Genomic DNA, 23,506 nt, shown 5'->3' on the forward strand with positions numbered 1-23,506 from the left:
GCCCAACCTGGCTTTGAACTGCGATCCTCAGATCTTCACCTCCTGAATAGCTAGGATTACAGGCATGAGACACCTGTGACTGGCAACCTTCAATTTTTTTTCTTGAATCTCTTGTGGTTCTTTTTCATCTGTACGATTGTGCTATTCGTCAAACCAATGAATATAAGATTTGTTATAGATAGTATAACTATTTGTAATGTTCCTCTTCCTTAATATATTGTGAATTATTAATGGCAGAAATCAAATTCAATTTGTTCTTGGTGGCAATGAGTTCTGCGGAGTGATTCTTAAACATATTTTCATCAGAAATTTTGTTAGTCTAATGATAAGAAAATAATGATTTACAATTCATAGTAAGGACAACACTGACAATGGTTTGAAAAATTTACTTTTTTTTAGTGGTACTGGGGATTGAGCCTATAGACTCAAGCATGCTAGACAAGGGCTCTGCAATTGAACTATCTACCTTTTTAAATTTTTTTTCTTAAGACAGTCTGACTAATTTGCACAAATTGGCCTTGAACTTGGAATCTTTCTGCCTCAGCCTCACTAGTAGGTAGGATTACAGGTATATACCATTATGCCAAGCTTAATTTACACTACTTATTAAAGTTTCAACCTTCTCTGTCTTAAGAAAGGTCAGCACCCATATAATTAAGAGATGGCAGAGGTAGTAGTAGTGAAGGTTGTTTCTGTCAGCCGGTGGATGTAAGGGGATCTAGGACATGTTACAGATAGTACACACATAGCCAGAGTCCCTCCAGAATGGCCGTTAGCAATTCTGACATATTATGGATAAATGAATGTTGAAAAAAAACAACCAAAGACCCACAGTGTAGGCTATCTTTAACTTTTGTAGACCAGGCTTTATGGGGAACCTTTTGTTTTCCCCAAAGGGCTGATACATTTCAACATTTTGAAAACATCAGTGCTAACTTTGAGTTGGCAGATGTAACCTGACCAACTGTTGTTTAGTACCTTTCAATAAAATTATTGAAATGTAAAAAAAAAAGGCTCACAAGTGACCTAATTGTGATTTTAACAATATTAACATTTATTGAGAGCCTAAGATCTGACACTTAATTAAAGTGATTTTTATGAATTACATTAATCATTTAAATGTCAAAACAACCTTCCAAGGTTAAGTAATACCTTATTTTTGATATGAGATAAATATCTAAAAGATTAACTTATTAAAGTGTTACAGAGATGCACCACCACAGCTAGGGATTCTACCTTCAAAGCCTTTCATTATGCAATTCAGCCTCACAAAAATCAGTTCCAATTGACTGATCAATTTGTTGATTTCTACAATATGCCAGGTTCTATGAATGCTAGATTTTGTTACCTCATTGTTAAATAAAAAATAGATTAGAAACAAAGAAATTAATGGATGATTTGTAGCTAATATGCACTGAAGCATATACTTCAAACTGTGTTGTTTGTTGATATAATACCTCATTCTTCAAAACTCTTTACAGTGATACGATCCACTTTTGGTTGACTTCATAGAATTCGTTTTGATTAGAGTTAGAAGATCTATTTGCATGTTGACCATTATTTAATAATTTCAGTCTATATCCTCAATAGAAAACAATTTGAATGTAAATTTCCTTGTATCCTTTGTTAAAATTAAAATAATATTTACTTTAAATTATTTTTAAATGGAGCATGGGATACTACAAAACGACAAGCTGTACTTTGGTAATATGCCTGTTTGGGGACAAGATATATATTAGACAAGTTATATACTGCCCCCCAGTGGGTTTCCATTCCCCAACCACTTGTGTTGAACATATTCTGGGGACTTTCACTCCTTCCCTAGGTCACTGGATTCTATAAAATACAACATACACAGAATTTCACCAATAGTGCTTTAAGTCTTCCATGAACATTTTGAACAAAAAGTGTCAACTTGTATTTGGAAAATGTATAAAACTTTATTAATAAACTTTAATGTTAAAACAGCAATTAATGTTGCAAAAGTAAACCTAAGCTGGATGTTGGTGGGTCATGCTATAATTCTAGCCCCTCTTGAAGCTGAAATTCAGAGGATTAAGGTTTGAAGCCAGCCTGGGCAGAACAAAGTTGGAGAGATATCATCTTCAAAATAACTAGTAAAAAGCAGGGCAGGAAAGTGGGGCTCAAATGGTAGAGCAAGCAAGCAAGCCAAGCAAGTGGTAGGCCCTGAGTTAAAAACCTAGTGCCAGAAAAAGAAACAATATTCCTTAAGAAAATTATATCCAGCCAGGCAATGGTGGTTCAGGCCTGTAATCCTAGCTACTTAGGAGCCTGACATCTGAGGACTGTGGTTCAAAGCCAGCCTGGGCAGAAAAGTCTATGAGACTCTTATCTCCAATTAACCACCAGAAAACTGGAAGTTACACTGTGGCTCAAAGTGGTAGAGCACTAGCTGTGGGCAAAAGAGCTCAGGGACAGTGTCCAGGTCCTGAATTCAAGCCTCACAACTGACAAAAAACAAAGGAAAAAAAATCATATCCAATCTGAGAGGGAAAATTGTAACTAAGCATATAACACAGTAAATGAGGCACAAAACTCTAGTTTCTGGGGCTGGCTTAGTGGTACAGTACTTGCCTAGCATGCATGAAGCCCGGGGTTTAATTCCTCAGTACCACATAAACAGAAAAAGCCAGAAGTGGCATTGTGGCTCAAGTGGTAGAGTGCTAGCTTTGAGCAAAAGTAGTTCAAGGGACATTGCCTAGGCCCTAGGACTGGCAAAAACAAAAACCCACAAAACTCTAGTTTTGTTTGTTTTTTGCCAGTCCTGGGGCTTGAACTGTCCCTCAGCTTCATTTGCTCAAGGCTAGGACTCTTCCATCTGAGCCACAGCATCACTTCTGGCTTTTTCTGTGTATGTGGTAATGAGGAATAGAACCCAGGGCTTCATGCATGCTAGGCAAGCACTCTACCACTAAGCTACATTCCCAGCCTCAAACTCTAGTTTTTATAATCTGAAAAATGCACTCAATATTACAGAGATGAAGGTGATTTCGTTTCAACTTCCTTTTCCTGGGTTTCTTATTCCATTTACTTATTGTATTTGTACTAGGGTTTAAACTTAGGGTCTTGAGCATGCTAGGCAGGCATGTTAGCCCTTGAGTCCACATCTCCAACTCTTCTTGCTTTAATTATCTTTCAGATATGGTCTCCTACTTTTCAGACTGTGAAACTCATACCTACATCTCCTTTGCAGTAGGAAAGAAAGGGGTAAAATATCATGTTCCACTTGTTTGGTGAGATGGGCTTTCAATAACTTTTATCTAGTTGGCCTTGAATTGTTCTCCAATCTGTTTCCCACCTGAGAGGTTGGAATTACAGGCATTTGTCACCATGCTTTCATCTTCTTATCTTCCACCTGGTTTCCCTTGTCTGTCTTCAGTCCTTAGCCCCTTAAACTACTCAAAGATTTTTACTTCAATGCCATTTTAGATTTAGTCTTTCTACGTTTTAAAATCCACCTAACATAATATTACTTTCAGTGTTTTATTTTTATGAATATTAGTTAATGGATAAAAAAGACAGTTACTGGAGAAAAACCAATGGCATTTCTATTACATAGTAAATCTAGGAGGTACTTGGGATGTTAAATCACAGTCTTGAAGCTTAAATTGAAATCTAAATTTGATGCTATTATGTTCATGGTTAAGCTAATGTTTTCATTCTATAGAAGTTTCTGGAAGGTTCTAAGTACACAATTTGATTTTAATAAAATAGTTGATTTTCCTTCTGTTCTCTTTGCCTATGAGTAAATTTCTCATGTATTTTGTTGTTGTTGGTTGTACACTTGACCTCAAGGCCTGGGAACTGTCCTTGAGCTTTTTCACTAGCATTCTACCACTTTGAGCCACAGCACCACTTCCAGTTGATGGTGGTTAATTGGAGCTAAGGGTCTCACATCCTTTCCTGCCCCAACTGGCTCTGAACTGAGATCCTCAGATCTCTGCCTCCTGAGTAGCTAATTACAGGTGTGAGTTACAAGCACCAGGCTGAGTAAATTTCTTATAGGGCAATTATTCACCTTTATTACATCATATGATACTGCTCAAAATCCAATTACTTTTCCCTTTAATTTAGAATATTTAATCTTCGGTCAAATTTACCACAACCTCTTTCTCTTTGGCAATACAGGGACTTAAACCTAGAGCCTTATAATTGCTAGGTAGGTACTCTACCACTAGAGCCACATGATCAGCTCTTTTTTTAAGTTATTTTTCAGGTAAAGTCTCCTCTTTCACCTGGGGCCTGTCTCAGACTGAAATCTTCCTACCCACTGCCTCCTATATGCCTGGTATAACAGAAATGCCAACCATATGTAGTTTATTTGTGAGATGACATCTTGATAACTTTTTGCTCAAGCCTGGCTTTGAAGTGTCATACTTACAATCTCAGCCTCATAAGAGCTGGAATTACAGGTATAAGCCACACTATTCCTCCTATTCTTCATTTTAACGCTACCAACTTATTTTCATAGTTCTTGAACAGCATCCTAATTATCTTCAGATCTTTTCTCTTAATCTTGTCACTTACCAAATGGTGACCTTGAACAAGTAAACCAATCTCTCTATACCTTAGAGTAGCATTTACATTTTTGTGGTTTTAGGAAGATTAAATGGTTTATCTTGTATAAGTGTTTAGAACAATGCATGGCACACAGAATCATTATTTATCAGAATTTTTTTTTGACAAGTACTGGGGCTAGAACTCAAAGCCTCAAATTCTCAAGCAGCTTCCTGGCTCACATTAGTGGCTCTACTACTTGAGCCACATGTACACTTTCAGTGTTTTGGTTAATTGGGGACAAGAATCTCTTGAATTTGTCTACCCATGCTGTCTCCAAATCATCATTCTCAGATCCTAACCTCTTGAATAGTTAGGATAATAGGTATGAGCCACCAGTGCCTGGCTTGAATATTAGTGATTTAAAGGGAAAAATTGCCAGGTGCCAGCAGCTCATACCTGTAATCCTAGCTACTAAAGAGGCTGAGAACTAAGGATCACAGTTTAAAGCCAGCCTGAACAGGAAAGTCTGTAAGACTCTTATCTCCAATAAACCACCAGAAAACTAGAAGTGGTGCTGTGGCTCAAGTGGCAGAGCTCTTGCCTTGGGCTGAAGAGCTGACCAGAATTCAAGCCCCATGACCACGACCACCACCAACAACAACAAAAGAAAAAATAGAAGAGACTGAAAAGGACATGAAATATAGTTCATTCTTTTACTCTTATAATATTGGAATCTCCACTTGGTTACTCTACAGGTTTTCTCCAAGAAGATACAGTTAGGTTCCATAGTGATATCAATATAGAACTCTACAAACTTCACCAACATGACATTGGAAATAATTAAATATTATAAATTAGCTTTCTCATTTTCTCTAAAGTAACTCATTCCTTCTTACAGATCTGATACAGCTTCTTTTAAGCTCATCCATCTGCACTGGTCTGATTGAATTATGTAAAAGAACTGAATTTCCCCATACCTAGAAATAAATACCCCCCAAATGACATACTCATTATCACTCAAATAGCTTAGAACACCTTAACTTTTCCATTGACTTTTTTTTATTGTGCTAATTTTTCCACTAACACCTTATTTAATTATAACTCCATGATTTCCATGTTATTAACCATTTTGCCTATCCAATCCACAATATTCTTCAAAATCCTTGGTATAAGAATAGAGTATAATGCTAGGTGCCAGTAGCTTACATTTATAATCCTATCTACTCAAGAAAATAACATCTGAGGATTAAGGTTCAAAGCCGTCCCAGACAAGAAAGTCTGTGAGATAAAGAAAAAGTGGGGCTGTGGCTCAAGCAGTAGAATAGTAGCTATGACTTCAAGCCCCAGGACTAGCATGCATGCATTCCCCGTCCCCCTTACACACACACACACACACACACACACACACACACACACACACACACACACACACACACACACACGAGCATGAGGTGTGGCTCAAGCAGTAGAATAGTAGCTATGACTTCAAGCCCCAGGACTAGCATGCATGCATTCCCCGCCCCCCTTACACACACACACACACACACACACACACACACACACACACACACACACACACTCACTAGAGCATGAGGTGACCTTCCCAGAGACAAAGATATATTGACTTTTCCTCTGCTTGACCTTTTTATCATGCTATCTTTACTTGCATTTAACGATTGTTAAATTGAGAAAGCTGTTTCCCTTTGTGAACCTTAGTTTAACACATAAAGAGAGTAAGATCATGTATACCTCATGTATTTTTATCAGCTTACAGGTACTATACTGAAATGATATGGTTCAAAACAGAGACTTTTGAAGAAGGGGAAATTCCTTCAAACCATGTTAGTTGAAAAATAAAACACCATAAGCTTTTTAATAACTACAAATGTATCTTAAATCAGTTTTGGCTGCTTTTCAAGTTTTATAAGTTGACTTCAATTTTTAAAATTTTCTCATTGATTTTAGCACTTCCTCTACACAATCTATAACAACATACTAGTGAAAAAAGAAAAACATCAAATGTCCACTGAGGAAGTTAGTTCAATAAACTACAAAATACAAACAACAGAATCCTACGTAGCTATTTAAAATGATTATGCAAAGACCTATTGCAGTTGTTCCTGATACATTTTACATGCCAATAAAGCAGACTGAAAAATGGTACGTGTATTATGATTGTATTAAAAATATATATGTCCTGAAAAGGATATAAATGGTACATGGTAAGTAGCTAATCTTAGTTATAAGTGAGTGAATCATACTATGTGCTCATTTATGTACTCAATAGATTCCTAAACATACTAGTACTAAGAGCAAGGGATGAAAAGCTCAAACTTTCGGTCTTCAATAATGCTATAGACTAGAAAGGAGAAATAAAATATGACTGATAAATATTATAAAGGAGAAGTACTTGGTGTTGTAAGTAGGCACAACAGGGAAAATGTTGTCCAGTCAGAAAGGTAATGGAAGGTTTCATTAAGCATGTGATAAAAGAATGCACACTATGTGTTGAGGAAAGGGCTAATTTTTTTGTGCTGGGGCTTGAATTCAGGGCTTGGGCATTGTCCCTGAACTTTTTTGCTCAAGGTTAGCACTCTACCACTTGAGCCACAGCTCCACTTCAATTTTTTTTGTTTTTGGTGGTTGAGAATAAGTCTCATGGACTTTTATGCCTAGGCTAGTTTTGAACTATGATCTTCAGATCTCAGCCTCCTAAGAAGTTAAGCTTACAGGCATGAGCCATCAGAGCCTAGCAAGAGCTATTCTGTTTGTCTCTATGTACTAGCAAGAAAATTTATTGTTTTTATAATGATAATAAAAACCACAAAAGATCTAGCCAGGTGCTGGTGGCTCACACCTGTAATCCTAGCTACTCCGGAGGCTGAAATCTGAGGATCCTGGTCAAAGCCAGCCTGGGCAGGAAAGTCCATAAGACTCTTATCTCCAATTAACCACCAGAAAACTGGAAGTGGCACTATGGCTCAAATGGTAGAGAGCTAGCCTTGAGCTGAAGAGGTGAGAGACAGTGCTCAGGCCCAGAGTTCAAGCCCCAGGACTGACAAAACAAAACAAAAACAAAAACCCACAAAGAATCTGAATATGTTCAAGCTTTGGGTTAGTTTTTTCCGTTAAGACATTTTTTTCTAATCTCTTCTCAGTTAAATTGTACTTAGTCTGCTTAAATGGCAACATTTTCAGGAATTTTGGAAGTAGGCTACCAAGGAAAAATTTCTAATGACCAGATCATATTTTCCTTATTCAAAGTACTGAATAAATCATATAAGATAGAGCATGAGGGGCTGGGAAGGTGGCTCAGTGGTAGAGTGCTTGCCTTCATGCATGAGGCCCTGAGTTCGATTCCTTGGCACCACATAAGTACAAAAAGCCGGAAGTGGAGCTGTGGCTCAAGTGGTAGAGTGCTAGCTAGCCTTCAGCTGAAGAGCTCAGGGAAAGCACCCAAGCCCAGAGTTCAGGCCCCAAGACCCCCACCCCCCCACCCCACCAAATAAAAATGATAAGAGCATGAGGTGATGGACATCATATCATTTTCAACCATTTGTTTTTTCCCATAATATTTCCAATATTAAGTCATAGGCCTAACTGACTAAAAATGAATTCAAAGCTTAAAAAGTAGAATGAAAACCCCAATTCTGAAGAAGAGATTAAAACTGATTAGAAGTTGCAAAACTGCCTCATAGTGCTTTGAAATTATGAAATCATTTTCAACCAATTTGTCTTTGTGCCTTCTAATAAAAACCATTTACAGGAGCTGGGAAGGTGGCTCAGTGGTAGAGTGCTGGCCTTGCATGTATGAGGCCCTGATTTTGATTCCTCACACCACATAAGCAGAAAAAGCCTGAAGTGGCGCTGTGGCTCAAGTGCTAGAGCGCTAGCCTTGAGCTGAAGAGCTGAGGGACAGCACCCAGGCCCAGAGTTCAGGCCCCAGACTGGCAAAAAATAAATAAATAAATAACCCCCCAAAACCAAAAGAACACATTTACATTACAATGATGCTTACTAAATTCAGAGATGCCACCAAAACTTGAAATCCATTGAAAATAAACATAAAATAGACCACATTATGTAGAATTTAGTTCATTTTAAGTGCAAGTGTATGAGTCAGTCGTAAATGATACATCTTATCCCAAAGCATATTCTATAGAATACATAGGTTACTGGTAGGTATTTCTTGAACAAAAGCTCTGTATTAAAAGAAAAAAAATAGGTGAGAAAGATTTAGCAGTTTTCAAAAAATCCTTATCCAAATTATGTATCTTTAATTCTGAAATTCAAAAGGTAGTAAAATCTTAAAAATAATTATAAGATAACAAAATTTGTCTGTTAGACTGTTAGGACTTCTTAAAGCTTCAGTTAGTCTGACCACCCTATACATTTTTTTTTCTGTAGAAGATATTTACCTCAAGTTAATTTACCTCAAGGTTACTAGGGATACTACTTAATGTATGCACTTAATAAGACACCTCTAAAATATGAAGATTTCTAAATTTCAAATCAAATCTGATATGAATTTCCCAAAATGTACTGTGAAACAATACCAATGAACAATGCTAGTCAGTAAGAAGAAAAATGTCTAAAACTATAACCATAATGTTTACTTCTGAAAAGTGTATGAAAAGAAACAATGGATTAAAATGTGCCCCAAACTGGTAATAATTAAGACCATACTATTTCAACATCTAATCAAAGTATAAAACAAGTGGACAAAATAATGTTAACTGTTTTGTTCTTACTAAACATTTTATGCAATAATATTGTTTTATCAGTAAGTTTTATCTGATGAAAAATGGAAATTGGTCCATGTTTCCATACTGTGTTGCAGTATAGTGTTAGTATAGGCGTGCCAGAGCCAAATGTTTTAATAAGGAAACACTTGACTTTCTAGAATTTGATCTGAGGATAAAATGAGAAAGTATACAGATAAATATATTTTTCTTTTATTATATGAATGTAAGCCTTGTCTTTCCAGCCTTGTCCTTGCCCTGAGGGTACACAGTAATTGCTAAATTTGCTTTCTGGTGAACTTACTCAAAACTGGACAGGAATTGAATTTTCTTTTATCTACAATCTCTAAACATCCTGAACTGATCCAAAAATTGTAACATAATTTTATTTAATCATAATATAAATTCCTTTCAGTCCATTTCTTAGCACTGTTTTTAACTGTAAAATCTGTTTAGGCACTGGTCACCGGTGGCTTGTGCCTGTAATCCTAATTACTCAGGATGTGGAGATCTGAGAATCATGGTTCAAAGCCAGCCCAGGTAGGAACATCCATTTAGACTCTCATCTCCAATTAACCACCAGACAACCAGAAGAGGCGCTGTGGCTCAAGTGACAGGGCACTCACCTTGAGCTGAAGAGCTCAGGGACAGCGCCCAGGCCCAGAGTTCGAAGCCCCACAACCAACAACAACAACAAAAAATCTGTTTAGGAGCTATATTAATGTATGTATTACTTTACAAACTGTAAGTTATAATTGCCTTTGAATACATAAATAGTACTGGTATAACAAACAAAAACTTAATGAAAGGTTTTAAGTCACAGCAGTATTAATGAATACTTCACACTTTAAAGCTGGATGCTAGTGGCTCATACCTGTAATCCTAGCTACTCAGGAGGCTGAGAGCTGAGGCTCTCGGTTTAAAGCCAGACCAGGCAGAAAGGTCCCAGTGAGACTCTTATCAGTTAATAACCAGAAAATGGGAAGTACTGCTGTAACTCAAAAATGGTACAGCGCTAGCCTTGAGTGAAAAAGTTCAGGAAAACTCAAGCCTCTGAATGATAAAACAACAACAACAAAAACTTCACATTTAAAAATATTATTTAATGTATTAAGAGATATTTTGGAATTAATTGCCTTAGTCATCAAGCTAATTTAAAATAAGCTAGTGGTTTGCTTGTAAAATACTTAAAGGTTTATTTCTGTAAACCACTTAAAAATTTAGGCCAAAGTAGACCACTTTGAAAATTGTAGTGCAAACAAATTAAGCCTGTTTTTGGTACTTTTATAATACTTACTCATTAATGATATGTTACACATATATTTTAAGATGTTGAATTACATTTAATAATTTAAATAACTAAAGTGTAATATAAACTATATTATCTATATATCTACCTTGTCTACTTGACAACTCAGTAGCAACTTTCTATCAAATTTTAATTGACTTTATCACAGAAGGAATAAAAATAAATCTACAAATAAATGAGGATGATGCTGACAAACTTCAGTTCCTTTTAGTTAGCAATTTTAAATGTTTCCCCAATCAATTAATTTTCATGTTTTGTTTTTTTTTTTGGTGGTACTACAGATTGAATCAAGGGCCTCACACATGCTAGGCAAGTGCTCTACCACTTGAGACACATTCTCAGTCCTTTATTTCGTATTTTACTAATTTATTTGTCAGTCTTGGGGCTTGAACTCTGGGCCTGGGCACTGGCCCTCAGCTCTTCAGCTCAAGACTAGTGTTCTACTTTTTGAGCCACAGCACCACTTCCGGTTTTCAAGTGTTATATTGGAGATGAATCTCAAGGACACTCCTGCCTGGGGTGGCTTTGAACCAGGATCCTCAGATCTCAGCCTCCTGAGTAGCTAGATTACACGTGTGAGCCACCAGTGCCTGGCCGTATTTTATTTTTGAGATAGGGTCTATCTTACTTTGCCTAGGCTGGCTTTGAATTTGAGAGCCACTAGCCTCTATCTCCTAAGTACCTGGCATTACAGATGTATGTCACTATGGTAGGCTCACACAATTTTTTACGAAAGTTAATAAAAATTATTATTACTTTTATCTTAGCTATCCTCATAATAAATTAGATCAAAACAAATTTAAAAAACAGACAACAGGAAAAGTAAAAGCACCTAATGAGTTAAAATATAATAATAAAAGCAACTAACCACTCATGACTTAGTGAGATTTTAAATAGGCTCCTAACATATACAACAAATTTATATGAAAATGTATACTGAAAATAGAGTGCTAAAAAATATATGATGTGGGGAAAACACGGAGACCCAGATAAATAATCTGCTAACCCTAGTTTAAGAAGTTAATGGTTCGTTATTTTGTTTTCTTTGTGTCTTACATGTCTTTGGAAGGGTAAAGGGGGGGCACAGAAATGGAGGTACAAAAGACGGGCAAATGCAGCAGTGGTACTCACTAGAAACTATGTGGAAAACTGACTATACAACTCATGGGTATTTTCAAGAAGGAAAAACAGAGAATGAGAGGGAAAAACAGAGAGCATAAGTGAAGGAGTTACACTGTCCAAGAAGAAATGTATACTCATTACCTGACGTACATGACTGAAACAATAAAAACGTATTTTTTTTAAAAAAAGTTAATTTACTGTGAACTATAAGTCTTAGGAATGATACTTTTATTTTTTTTTTGACGGTTGTGGGCCTAGGTTCTGTCCCTCAGCTCTTCAGCTCGAGGCTAGTGCTCTACCATTTGAGGCATAGCACCACTTCTGGCTTTTTCTGCTTATGTGGTGCTAAAGAATCCAACCCTGGGCCTCATGCATACAAGGCAAGCACTCTACCACTGAGCCACTTTCCCAGCCTATGATACTTCTTTTACATTTGCTTTTTCTAGTACATTTGTACTGTCATTAAGTCTGGAGGAAAAAAATCTAACTTGCCATAAATAACAGGAATCACATCAGTTACAATGAGATTGGTAAAGAAAAATGTAAAAATATAATGATAAATGTGTTTAACTAAAATTTAGATGTACTGCATTTATTTTTTTGGTTGTTGTTAGTATATGAAATCATTCTGCTCTAGAATTTTTAATAAATTTTTAATAAATGAAACCTAACTCTTACACATAGACATATATACACTCACATACAAGTAAACATGTACAATTTTATTCAGTCAATCAAAACTTCCCTGAGGCAAAATTCAAAATTTGAATTATACTCAAAAATATTTCTTACCCATTTGTATTAGCTTACCAGATTTGTGCTTCTTATGTTTTGCCTTCTTTTTGATGATCAATAACTTATTCTGGATCTCAGGTTTGTAAGACTTGAATACAAGAGAATGAAGACTTTCACGTTTTCTCTGTAAATTTTCATTCAAAACATCTTTCAATTTCTTTTTTTTCTTTTTCTTCTTTTTTGCCCTCATTTTTGTTAGTTTGAGTTTCTTGTGACTCTGCATTGACTGCTCTAATAAGAAATCCCTTACAATTTTGTGGCAGTTAATTTCTGGATGATCAGTGTGACTTCCATTTATATGAATTTGACAAGATTTTAGGGAATTTTCTTTTAATGGACTAGACTCACTTTTTATTCTGGAAGTTTCACCATACTTTTCCTGATTTTCTATAAACCTTATTTCACCTGGACTGAGTGGCTCACCAAAGCCAGTAACTTCCCCTGGACTCCCAGGTTTTCCCAAATTCTCCTTACAACAATCAGTTTTTTTAATTTCAGAGGGCCTGGGAATTTTAATTTCACAGTTAGATTTAACTTCCATTTCAACAGAGATGTCATGATTATCAAAGTTCACGTTAGCAGGGCAACAAGGTGAATCAAACTTACTTTCTTGTTCTTTCCTGACGGCAGAGGGCAGGCCTTCTCTACTACACCTATGTTCTCCATTACTTGTACTAACATAGTCATACTTTAATTTCTCCAGTTTAATCCGAGGTACTCTTTGTACTTGAATGGGTGGAATTGGAAATTCTGGGGCCTGAAAGGGTCTCTGTTTATAAATCCGTACATCTGCACCACAGAACTGTGGAAAATGTACATAAGCATTTTCCAAATAATCATAACCAAGGATAACTTCCCTGCACTCATGAATAGGCTGTCCAAGTACAGCATCTTGAACTTCTTTTTGTGTTTCATATACAAAGTCACAAAGACCCTTAAGTAACCACACTTTTTGGTAGAAGGGTAGTTCATGAAAAGGTTTCTCTTCCAATGGATTAACTTCTCCAAGAACTCTAAAAAATTGAGGACACAACCCAAGTTTTTCAGCACAATTATCAGGATTTTCAGTCTGCCCTACAGCAGTATACCACTGCTGTACTTTCTGTCTGAGTGCTGCTTCCCAGGTCCTATAAGGCAAAGTAGGTCTTCGATGTAAGGTAGGTCTGCGATGAGGAGGACTTAATAAAGAAGTCATAATTTTTGATAGAAAAGTATTACACTGAGGCATCAGAAGACAACGTTCCAATTCATAAAAGACTATTTCTGGCAAATTTAGAATTTGCTGGGCTAAACAAAGGAAATGTCCAATGGCTGGAATTTCCCACATGTTCTCCATGCAAGTTGGAGCTGCTTGAGCTAGAAGTTTTCTTTCCCATTCTTCTATTTCTTTTTGACAAGCTTCTTCTGCTTCTTTTCTTTCCTGCTCCCGAAGTCTAAACAAAATTTAACAAATTATATTATTATTAAAGAGCACTATAAAATACTTAATTTTAAGTAGGTGCATTTATCTTTAAGGCAAAAATGTTGTTTCAGTTTTCTACATCAGTACAAAGTACTCCATAAAAAGTATGTTTTTCTCACCTCAAGATAAACAGTTATATGTATGACTTCATCTTTGGTTTTTACTGATTATTATTTTATTGATTATCATTATGTTAAATGAAGTAAGACAATCAGTGAAAAGACAAATACCTGATCAATGGAGTCTAGAAAGAGTGGACAAGGATGGAGAATGGAAAGCAGTTCGACAATGGATACTAACACAGAGAAGAGGAATTAGCTCTGGTTTTCTACAGCTTAGTAGGGTAGCTTTTGGTTACAATAATTTGTGATATATTTCAAAATGACTAGAAAAGTATAAAGATCCCAACGTAAAATGTTTAAGGTGTACAGAGACAGAAATGCTTATTACCCTAATTTTATCATTACACAGTATATATACGTGGATCAACTTCTCATACCTGAACATTTTCATATTTATGTATTTCATAGACACATATTATATAATATAGTATATATTATAGTATTATATAGCACATATTATATAATGTCTATATATGTATTATATATTATATATCATATGTATATGTATACATTATATATAGGCATATATATATATAATAAAGCAAAATTAAATTATCAAAAGAAAAAGAGAAACTGAGCTACAACAAATGGGAAAGAAACAGGCTATACTATGTAGCCTTAAAAATGGAAATTATAGGGTTGGGAATGTGGCTTAGAATTAGAGCGCTTGCCTAACATGCATGAGGCCCTGGGTTCAATACCTCAGTATTATATAAACAAAAAAATTTTTTCTAATTTAATGGCAATTATGAATACCCTGTATCAACAGAGAAAATGTCAGAAGACAATAGAGTATATATTTAACAAACAATAGCAATACTAAAAATATGCATATACTATCAAAGAGATGACAGAATAGCGAAAATGATAGGTTAATAGGATTATGAGTGATCTTTTACTCTTGAAATTATTTTTACTTGTACTTGTTTAAAACCTTCTAATTAAAATGAAATTAAATAAAAATGTAGGTACAAATCTTTGTTATCTTAAATGAGGTATCAGTTTCTTGGATAAGATATCCAAACATAAACAATAAAAAAATTGATAAATTGGGTATCATTAAAACTAGAAACTTGTGCTTTTAAAAGATACCATTAAGAAAGTAAAAAGCTAACTCACATATTAAAAAATTGAAAATCATGCATCTAATAAGACTTCTACGCAGAAGGATAAACTAGCCCAGTTTGAAAATGAGCAAAAGAAAATGCATAATTTCTCAAAAGACATACAAATAAGCAACATGCACATAAAAAGATGATCAATGTTGTTATCCAGAGGAGAAACACAAATCAAAAGCATAATATGTTTTTGCATCAGTATATACCCATTAGGATGACTATTTAAAAAAGAAAGGTTAACGAGTATTGTGAAAAAGCTGAGAAAGTGGAAACTTCATATACTAAATGGTATAGTTACTCTGGAAAAGTCTGACAGTTCCTCAAAACGTTAAATATAAGGATACTATGTGATCCAGCAATTATACTAGGTGTATACTGAAGAGATATAAAAACATCTGCCCACACAAAAGCTTTACAGGAATGTTAACAGTCATATTATTCATAACAGCCAAAAGTGAAAACCAATTAATGCCTTATATTAGGTAATTTCCTTTTTTTTTTTGGGGGGGGGGGGTCCGGTCATGGGGCCTGAACTCTGGGCCTGGGCGCTGTCCTTCAGCTCTTCAGCCCAAGGCCAGCGCTCTACCACTTGAGCCACAGCACCACTTCCGGCTTTTTTATTTTTGCTTATGTGGTGCTGAGGAATCGAACCCAGGGCCTCAGGCATGCAAGGCAAGCGCTCTACCACTGAGCCACCTTCCCAGCCCTATATTAGGTAATTTCCTATGCTACCATACTGCATCCTGTTAAGACAAATACATAGAAAGAATGCCTTAAGAAATATTAGGACTTTCTCTTTTCTAAAACAAAAACATTTTATGTTTTTTGACTGAAAGGTTACACTATTAACCACTTTGCTATTTCAGATATAACAAGTTATTTGATTTTGCAATCTTGGTTCATTAAATAAAGAAATCTAATTAGTGATTTATTAAATATATATATGTGAATGTGTATATGTATACACCTATATATAAAGCATTTGGATATCCAAATGATGTCAAATATTCTTAATAACATTTGACCTTTTACATATGTGCATATAGTTTTGAAGAACTTTATTTTTTACTAAATGAGAGTGGTAGTAGGCTGGTAGAATTTGGTTATCCATACAGAGCTGGGACTCCAAAACAGTCTACACACTTAGTAGATGGTTATATCAGAAACAATAGTCCCTCTCCTCTATATTTAAGTTGAAAATTGAAAGAAAAGATGTTTTGTTTTGTTTTTACCTATAGTAGGAATGATAAGTGGGAAGAACAACTACCAAAATTTTCTCTCACATTGGCTCTCATATAGATTTTTGGCAAATTCACTTTTCCTGTGTACTCAGAAAAAAACTGAGAAATTAATTTAACATAGTCTCATGCCAATAGTGTTGTTAGGTACTTTTGAGGAGTGGGGCAAGGGTGGGTGCTAGGGCATCAAATTCAGGGTCTTGCCCATGCTAAACAAGTACTCTATATCCTCAGCTCAATCAGTTTATTGAACAGAAAAAAACTGAGAAGAAAAAACTGTACCAAGACCTTTAGAAACTCTAATACAGTAAAAAGAAATGAGTTCACAGCCAAAGATAATATAGCATGAAAAAATTAATGTACTAAGAGACCAGGAAGGAAAAAAAGTCTGACATTTATGGTAATTCTCATATTTATGGTAAATAAAATTTTTACCATGAATGTATGAATTGTGGGATGCAGAAATACAATATTCAGTGAAAAAAAACTGAAAACAAGAGAAGACAATAAAAGATGAAAAACCAGTTTTGGAAAAGAACAAAAACAACTTTCTAGAAAAATTAGAGAAGGGGCTGGGAAGGTGGCTCAGTGGTAGAGCGCTTGCCTTGCATGCCTGAGGCCCTGGGTTCGATTCCTCAGCACCACATAAGCAAAAAGAAAAAAGCCGGAAGTGGTGTTGTGGCTCAAGTGGTAGAGTGCTAGCCTTGAGCTGAAGATCTGAGGGACAGCGCCCAGGCCCAGAGTTCAGGCCCCACCACTGGACCCCCCCAAAAAAAAGAAAAGAAAAGAAAAATTAGAGAAATTAAAATGACCAGATTTAGTGTTGACTCCTAAATAAACAGTAAGAGTGGAAGCATGTACACAGTGGAACACTTTAAATATGCTAAGGAAATAACTGCCAATATAAATTCCCCTTCAGAACAAAAGTATTATTCCAAAACAAAGATAAAAACATTTCTAGACAAGCACAACTCAGTATTTCTGATTTTAAAATTTCACTTACAAGATATTACAGCGGAAATGTCAATGACTTGGAAAAGAGCAAAAACATAGCAACATATAGGTTAAATTATATAGCCAAGGCATAAAACTGATAAAAAAATGTTTTATAGAGTTTAAAAAGAAATAAAATACCTTACAAAAGCAACTACATGATTAAAGTTGAAAGCATTTCAAAGTCCTTCTAAGTATCAGGAATAAGGTAGAAATATGAATTTTAGGCTTTTGTAACTTAAAACATGTAGAAGTTTCTAGGATATCTACTAAAATAACAGACATAATATTCAAATTAGTATAAACAGATATGGTGTTTTATTCCTACAGTCCCTGCTACTCATGAAGCTGAGAATGGAAAGACTGCTGTGGCTTAAGGACAGCAGTGTGGAACAGTTCACAAGTCTCCTTTCTCAACCCATACCTGTCCATATTAGTTTCCTGGGAGGCTAAGATTGGGAGGATCAATTTCAAGCCTGTGAAATCCATGAGATTTCATCTTAATGGGAGAATCTGGGCATGGTGGTACATTTTGATCATCCAAGCTATGAAAGGAAGCTAAAAATAGGTGAGCTGTGGTCCAGGTGTATGCCTGGGCAAGAAGTGAGACCCTGGGCAAGAAGTGTGGGAAAAATAAAAAAACTAGCATAAAAAAGGGCTGGAAGCATGGCTCAGCAGTAAAAGTATCTAGGTATACACTCCAGTACTGCTGAACTATGAAAAGGAGAAGATATGCAGGAGAAAAGTATAAAAGGATTAGATTTATAATTAAGCTATTTGACAGAATATTCAATAAAGGACTTTGGTTATACAAAATAATTGGATCTAAACAAAATTGTCCATAACTCAAGGAACAAACCTTCTGAGAAGATTCAAAATTATCAAACTGTCTCTTAACAACTGCAATCCAGAAAAAAGTTCAAGTATTAATAGGGTCACAAAAGTATCCAATAGGCATCAAAGTAATGTGTACAATATTTGATATCTAAATTGAAACTGTAAAGCAGACAATGAAGCAGAAATACAAGACTGATTCATGATGAGGAAAATCAATCAAAACAGAACCAGAAATAACAGATATTAGAATTTAAAACAAAGTAACAAGTAATCATTTAAAATGTATTTCATGGTCAGAAGATTACATAAATTGGAAGATATAAAAAGACCTAAATTAAACTTTTGATATAAAATATACTGAATGAGATTAATGACTAATTTAACAATTTAAAAGAATACTAAACTTGGAAGACAGCAAGGAAAACTACTCAAATGAAATATATAGAGAAAATTCTTCAATAACATATATTTAAGGAAAAAAATCATAAAGTTCTAAGACACAAGGAGTGTGAACAAACAAACTGTCAAATGTATGGGCAAATACATTAAGAGGAAAATGTAATAATGTCTTGTTGGGTAGTGAAAAGATGAGAAAGATGAGTTATTATTATTTTAGGTATGAGACCAGGACTTGAACTTGGGACCTGCCATTTTTCACTCACTGGTGAGTGCTCTACCAACTGAGCCATGCCAACAACTCCAGTTATTAATCAATAATAATAAAAAATATAGATGAAATAAAAATTCAGAACAGAAATACAGAATTTCCATGTCAGATGAAATAGTTGTAAAATAATGAAATCTTTGTTTTCTACAGATTGGTATCAATAATGCAAGACTGGAAAAAAGTCAAGAAATAGTAAATTAAGAATTTATAAGAGCTGAAATTAATGAGATAGAGACTAAGAAAACTATAAATAAAATTAGTAAAACAAAAAGCTGTTTTTTTGAAAAATATCAATAAAATTTACAGACCACTAACAAGATTAACTAAAAAAAGGAGAGAGGAGACCCAAATCAGTAAGATCAGAGATGCCACAGGAAAAATTACAACAAACATCCAAGACATCCAAACAATAATAAAGAAATATTTCTTCTATACTACAAACGAAGGAAAACCTAGTAGAAATGGATGGATTTCTAGAGAAATACAAATTGTCCAAACTGAACCAAGAAGAAATAAGTCAATTAAATATGCCAATAACCTACAATGAGACAGAGGAAGCAATCACAAGTCTTGCAACAAGGAAAAGCTAAGGACCAGATGGATTCACTACAGAATTCTATAAGACCTTTAAAGAGGAACTAATACCCGTACTCTTCAAGCTCTTCAGCGAAATAGAAACAGAGGGAGTAATCCCAAACTCATTCTATGAAGCCAATATCACACTCATCCCCAAACCAGGCAAAGACCCCCTCCAAAAAAGAACTACAGACCAATCTCTTTCATGAACACAGATGCAAAGCTCCTCAATAAAATTCTAGCCAACAGAATCCAGAAACATATCAAAAAAATCATACATTATGACCAAGTAGGGTTCATCCCAGAGATGCAGGGATGGTTTAATATGTAAGGCAATAAATATAATCCATTACATTAACAGATCCAAGGTCAAGAACCACATGATTATCTCCCTTGACTTGGGAAAGGCTTTTGATAAAATACAGCACCCATTCATGTTAAAAGCTCTGGAAAAAATAGGAATAAAAGGAACATTCCTTAAAACAATAAAAGCCCTATAAGACAGACCAACAGCCAATATTATACTTAATGGGGAAAAACTACAACCAATTCCCCTAAAAACAGGAACAAATGATGCCCACTTCCTCCACTCCTCTTCAATATAATTCTGGAATCCTTGCCAGAGCAATAAGGTAAGAAAATAAGAAAATAAGGTAAGAAAAAGACATTAAAGGGATCCACATAGGGGAAGAAGAAGTTAAACTATCTCTTTTTGTAGATGACATGATTTTATACCTTAACCATCCCAAAAGCTCCATGCCCCAAACTCTTAGAGCTAATAAACCATTTTGGCAAAGTAGCAGGATATAAAATTAACCCACAAAAATCAGTCACCTTTCTGTGTACCAACAATGTACAAGCAGAAAGGGAAATCAAGGAAACAATCCCATTTACAATCACCTAAAAAAAAAAGTACCTAGGAATTAACCTAACCAAAGATGTAAACGGTCTATTTCATGAAAACTATAAAAGCCTTAAAAAAGGAATCACAGAGGATACCAGGAAATGGAAAGACCTCCTATGCTCCTGGATAGGCAGAATTAATATAGTGAAAATGGCCATACTGCCAAAATTGATAAACACATTCAATGCAATTCCCATTAAAATCCCAATGATGTACTTTACTGAAATAGAGAATGCAGTCCAAAAATTCATATGGAACAACAAAAGACCTACAATAGCCAAAGCAATTCTAGGCAAAAAAAAAAGAATGCAGGAGGGATCACAATATCGGATTTCAAACTCCACTATAGAGCCATAATAACGAAGACAGCTTGGTACTGGCACAAAAAAAGAGACCCAAAGATCAATGGAACAGATTAGAGGACCCAGAAATAAAGCCACATACAGAATCAGTTGATATTTGACAAAGGAGCCAAAGACATACAGTGGAAGAATCATAACCTCTTCAACTACTACTGGTGCTGGGAAAACTGGGTGGCCACATGCAGAAAACCTGTCACCATGCACTAACATCAATTCAAATGGATTAAAGATCTTAACATCAAACCTGATACTCTGAAACTACTGCAGAACAGAGTAAGAGAGACACTTGAACTTATAGGCACAGGCAGGAACTTCCTGAACAGAGTCCCAAGGTCACAACAAATTGGAGAAAGACTCAATAAATGGGACTATCTAAAATAAAAAGTTCTGCACAGATAAAGAAATAGCAACCAAACTAGAAAGAAAGATAACTAATTGGGAAAAAATATTCACCAGCAATATATTAGACAAGTGTCTAATATCCATTATATACAGGGACCTCAAGAAACTAACCCCTCACAAAACAAACCAATCATGAAAAGGGCAAGGGAGCTAATGAGAGATTTCTCAGAAGTGATAAAAATGGCAAAGAAACACATGAGGAAATGTTCATCATCCCTGGCTTTAAAGGAAATGCAAATAAAAACAGCCCTGAAATACCACCTTACCCCAGTCAGAATGGTCCATATTCTAAATGCAGCCAACAACAAATGCTGAAGGGGATGTGGAGAAAGAGGAACCATACTGCATTGTTGGTAGGAATGTATACTAATAACAACCAGTTTGGAAAGCAGTCTGGAGGTACCTCAGAAAGCTAAATATAGACTTCCCCTATGACCTAGCCATACTACTCCTAGGCACCTACCCTGAACAACAGGAACCAGTATACAAAGACATATGTACCTCCATACTTATTGCAGCACTGTTTACAATAGCCAAGATTTGGAAACAACCCAGATGCCACTACTGATGAGTGGATCCAAAAACCGTGGTACCTATATACAATGGAATATTATGCAGCTGTTAGAAAGGACAAAATAATGGCATTTGCAAGGAAATGGATGGAACTAGAAGAAATCATGTTGAGTGAGGTAAGCCAAGAGCAAAGAGACAAATGGCACATGGTCTCCCTGATATGTGGATGCTAAAGCCAAAATCCAAGAAAATATGACAAAGTAAACAAGACTCGAGAAACAAAGGACAGTCAGTCATTTTGTCGTATCATTGTTAAATACTCCACGTTCTTGACCATATATATGGTAGATATATGCACACAATGGAGGGAAGCCAGGATAAGTGGGAAACGGAACAACCTACAACAAAGGGACCCATCAGCTGCACTGGAAATAGAAGAAAAAGAACTAAGCAACATGAAGACAGCAATAGGAAGGGAGGAATGAGAGGGAAAGAAGAAACAGTATACACTAAGCAAAAGGAAAGAAATGTAAACATCACCCGATGTGGAAGAAATAATTTGTATTGTCAAAGCTCATAGAATTCACAAACTTTATAGACCATGATAATGACAATTTGCCTTGTGAAGGTTAAAATGTGTTTGTGGCTTTAACTATCACTATTCCACAATATTGTGAAATATGTGGAATTTATGTAATCACCTAATCTCAATTTTTTTTTTAAAAAGTGAGAGAAGGGATGGGTTAGGAGCGATGGGTGACAATGTTGTCAGACACCTTGTATTCACATACTGTTTTGTAGAATGGGAACTTCTTTGTACAACTACTTAAATAATTTAAAAAAAAAAGTTAAAAAAAGAATTTATTTAGAAATGTGGAGATTATTACAGGAAATAGTCAAAAGTTAAAGTAGATGAGTCTCAACTACAGGACTGAAGTTCAACTGGAATGATATTGTTTTCTTTTACTAAAGACCTTAACAATATGATTTTTAAGTCAGCTGAAAGCTAGTCATTTCCTTTAGTAAACTAACTAAAATAAAAGATGAAAGGCTCAAATTAATTACAGATGAAAAGAGAAATCCAGAGTTTTATAGGAGAAATCCAGAAAATCTTCTGGGAGTAACTTTTCAACTGAAAATCATTTGTCATTAACTTTTCATAAAAAGTTATATAATAGGGCTGGGAAGGTGGCTCAGTGGTAGAGCGCTTGCCTTGCATGCCTGAGGCCCTGAGTTCGATTCCTCAGCACCATATAAACAAAAAGAAAAAAGCCAGAAGTGGCGTTGTGGCTCAAGTGGTAGAACATTAGCCTTCCGCTGAAGAGGCTGAGGGATATCACCCAGGTCCAGAGGTCAGGCCCCACGACCGGACCACCCCCCCCCCCCCAAAAAAAAAGTTATATACTAATGAATTTAAAAGTCCAGAAGAAATAGACAAATTTCTAGATACATATGGCTCATAAAATTTGATCCAAAAGAATATTTCATGAAACCTAAATAGATCAATAACAAGCAATGGCAATAAAGCCACTAAACAAACACAAAACAAAAATCAAACAAAACTAGCAAAAGACTGGGGAAAAATGGATTCACTGCTAAATTCTACTATTCTTTTAAAATATAAAAGGAAGCATTGCTTCCAGACTCATTCTATGAAGCCAGTATTATGGCAAAAACCAGATAAAGGCACCTCAAAAGAAAATTATACAGCATTAAAAAGTAAACAAAGAAGCCAGTTGCTAGTGGCTCACTCCTGTAATCCTAGTTACTCAGGAGGCTGAGATCTAAGAATTGCAGTTCAAAGCCAGCCCAGGCAGAAAAGT

General features: G+C 35.5%; 1 protein-coding gene across 3 annotated transcripts in view; it reads right to left on the bottom strand.

Moving 5' to 3' along the window:
- Kiaa2026 (KIAA2026 ortholog) overlaps positions 1-23,506 on the bottom strand; it is a 101,544-nt gene that overhangs the window by 49,802 nt on the left and 28,236 nt on the right. For all 3 annotated transcript variants that reach the window (XM_042686776.1, XM_042686777.1, XM_042686775.1), the window contains exon 3: positions 12,505-13,922. In XM_042686776.1, coding sequence (XP_042542710.1) covers positions 12,505-13,922 — 1,418 coding nt within the window. The remainder of the gene's footprint in view (positions 1-12,504; positions 13,923-23,506) is intronic.

This window comes from Dipodomys spectabilis, unplaced genomic scaffold, assembly GCF_019054845.1.
Source record: "Dipodomys spectabilis isolate Male_0828 unplaced genomic scaffold, ASM1905484v1 ptg000098l, whole genome shotgun sequence".
Classification (NCBI taxonomy): domain Eukaryota; kingdom Metazoa; phylum Chordata; class Mammalia; order Rodentia; family Heteromyidae; genus Dipodomys; species Dipodomys spectabilis.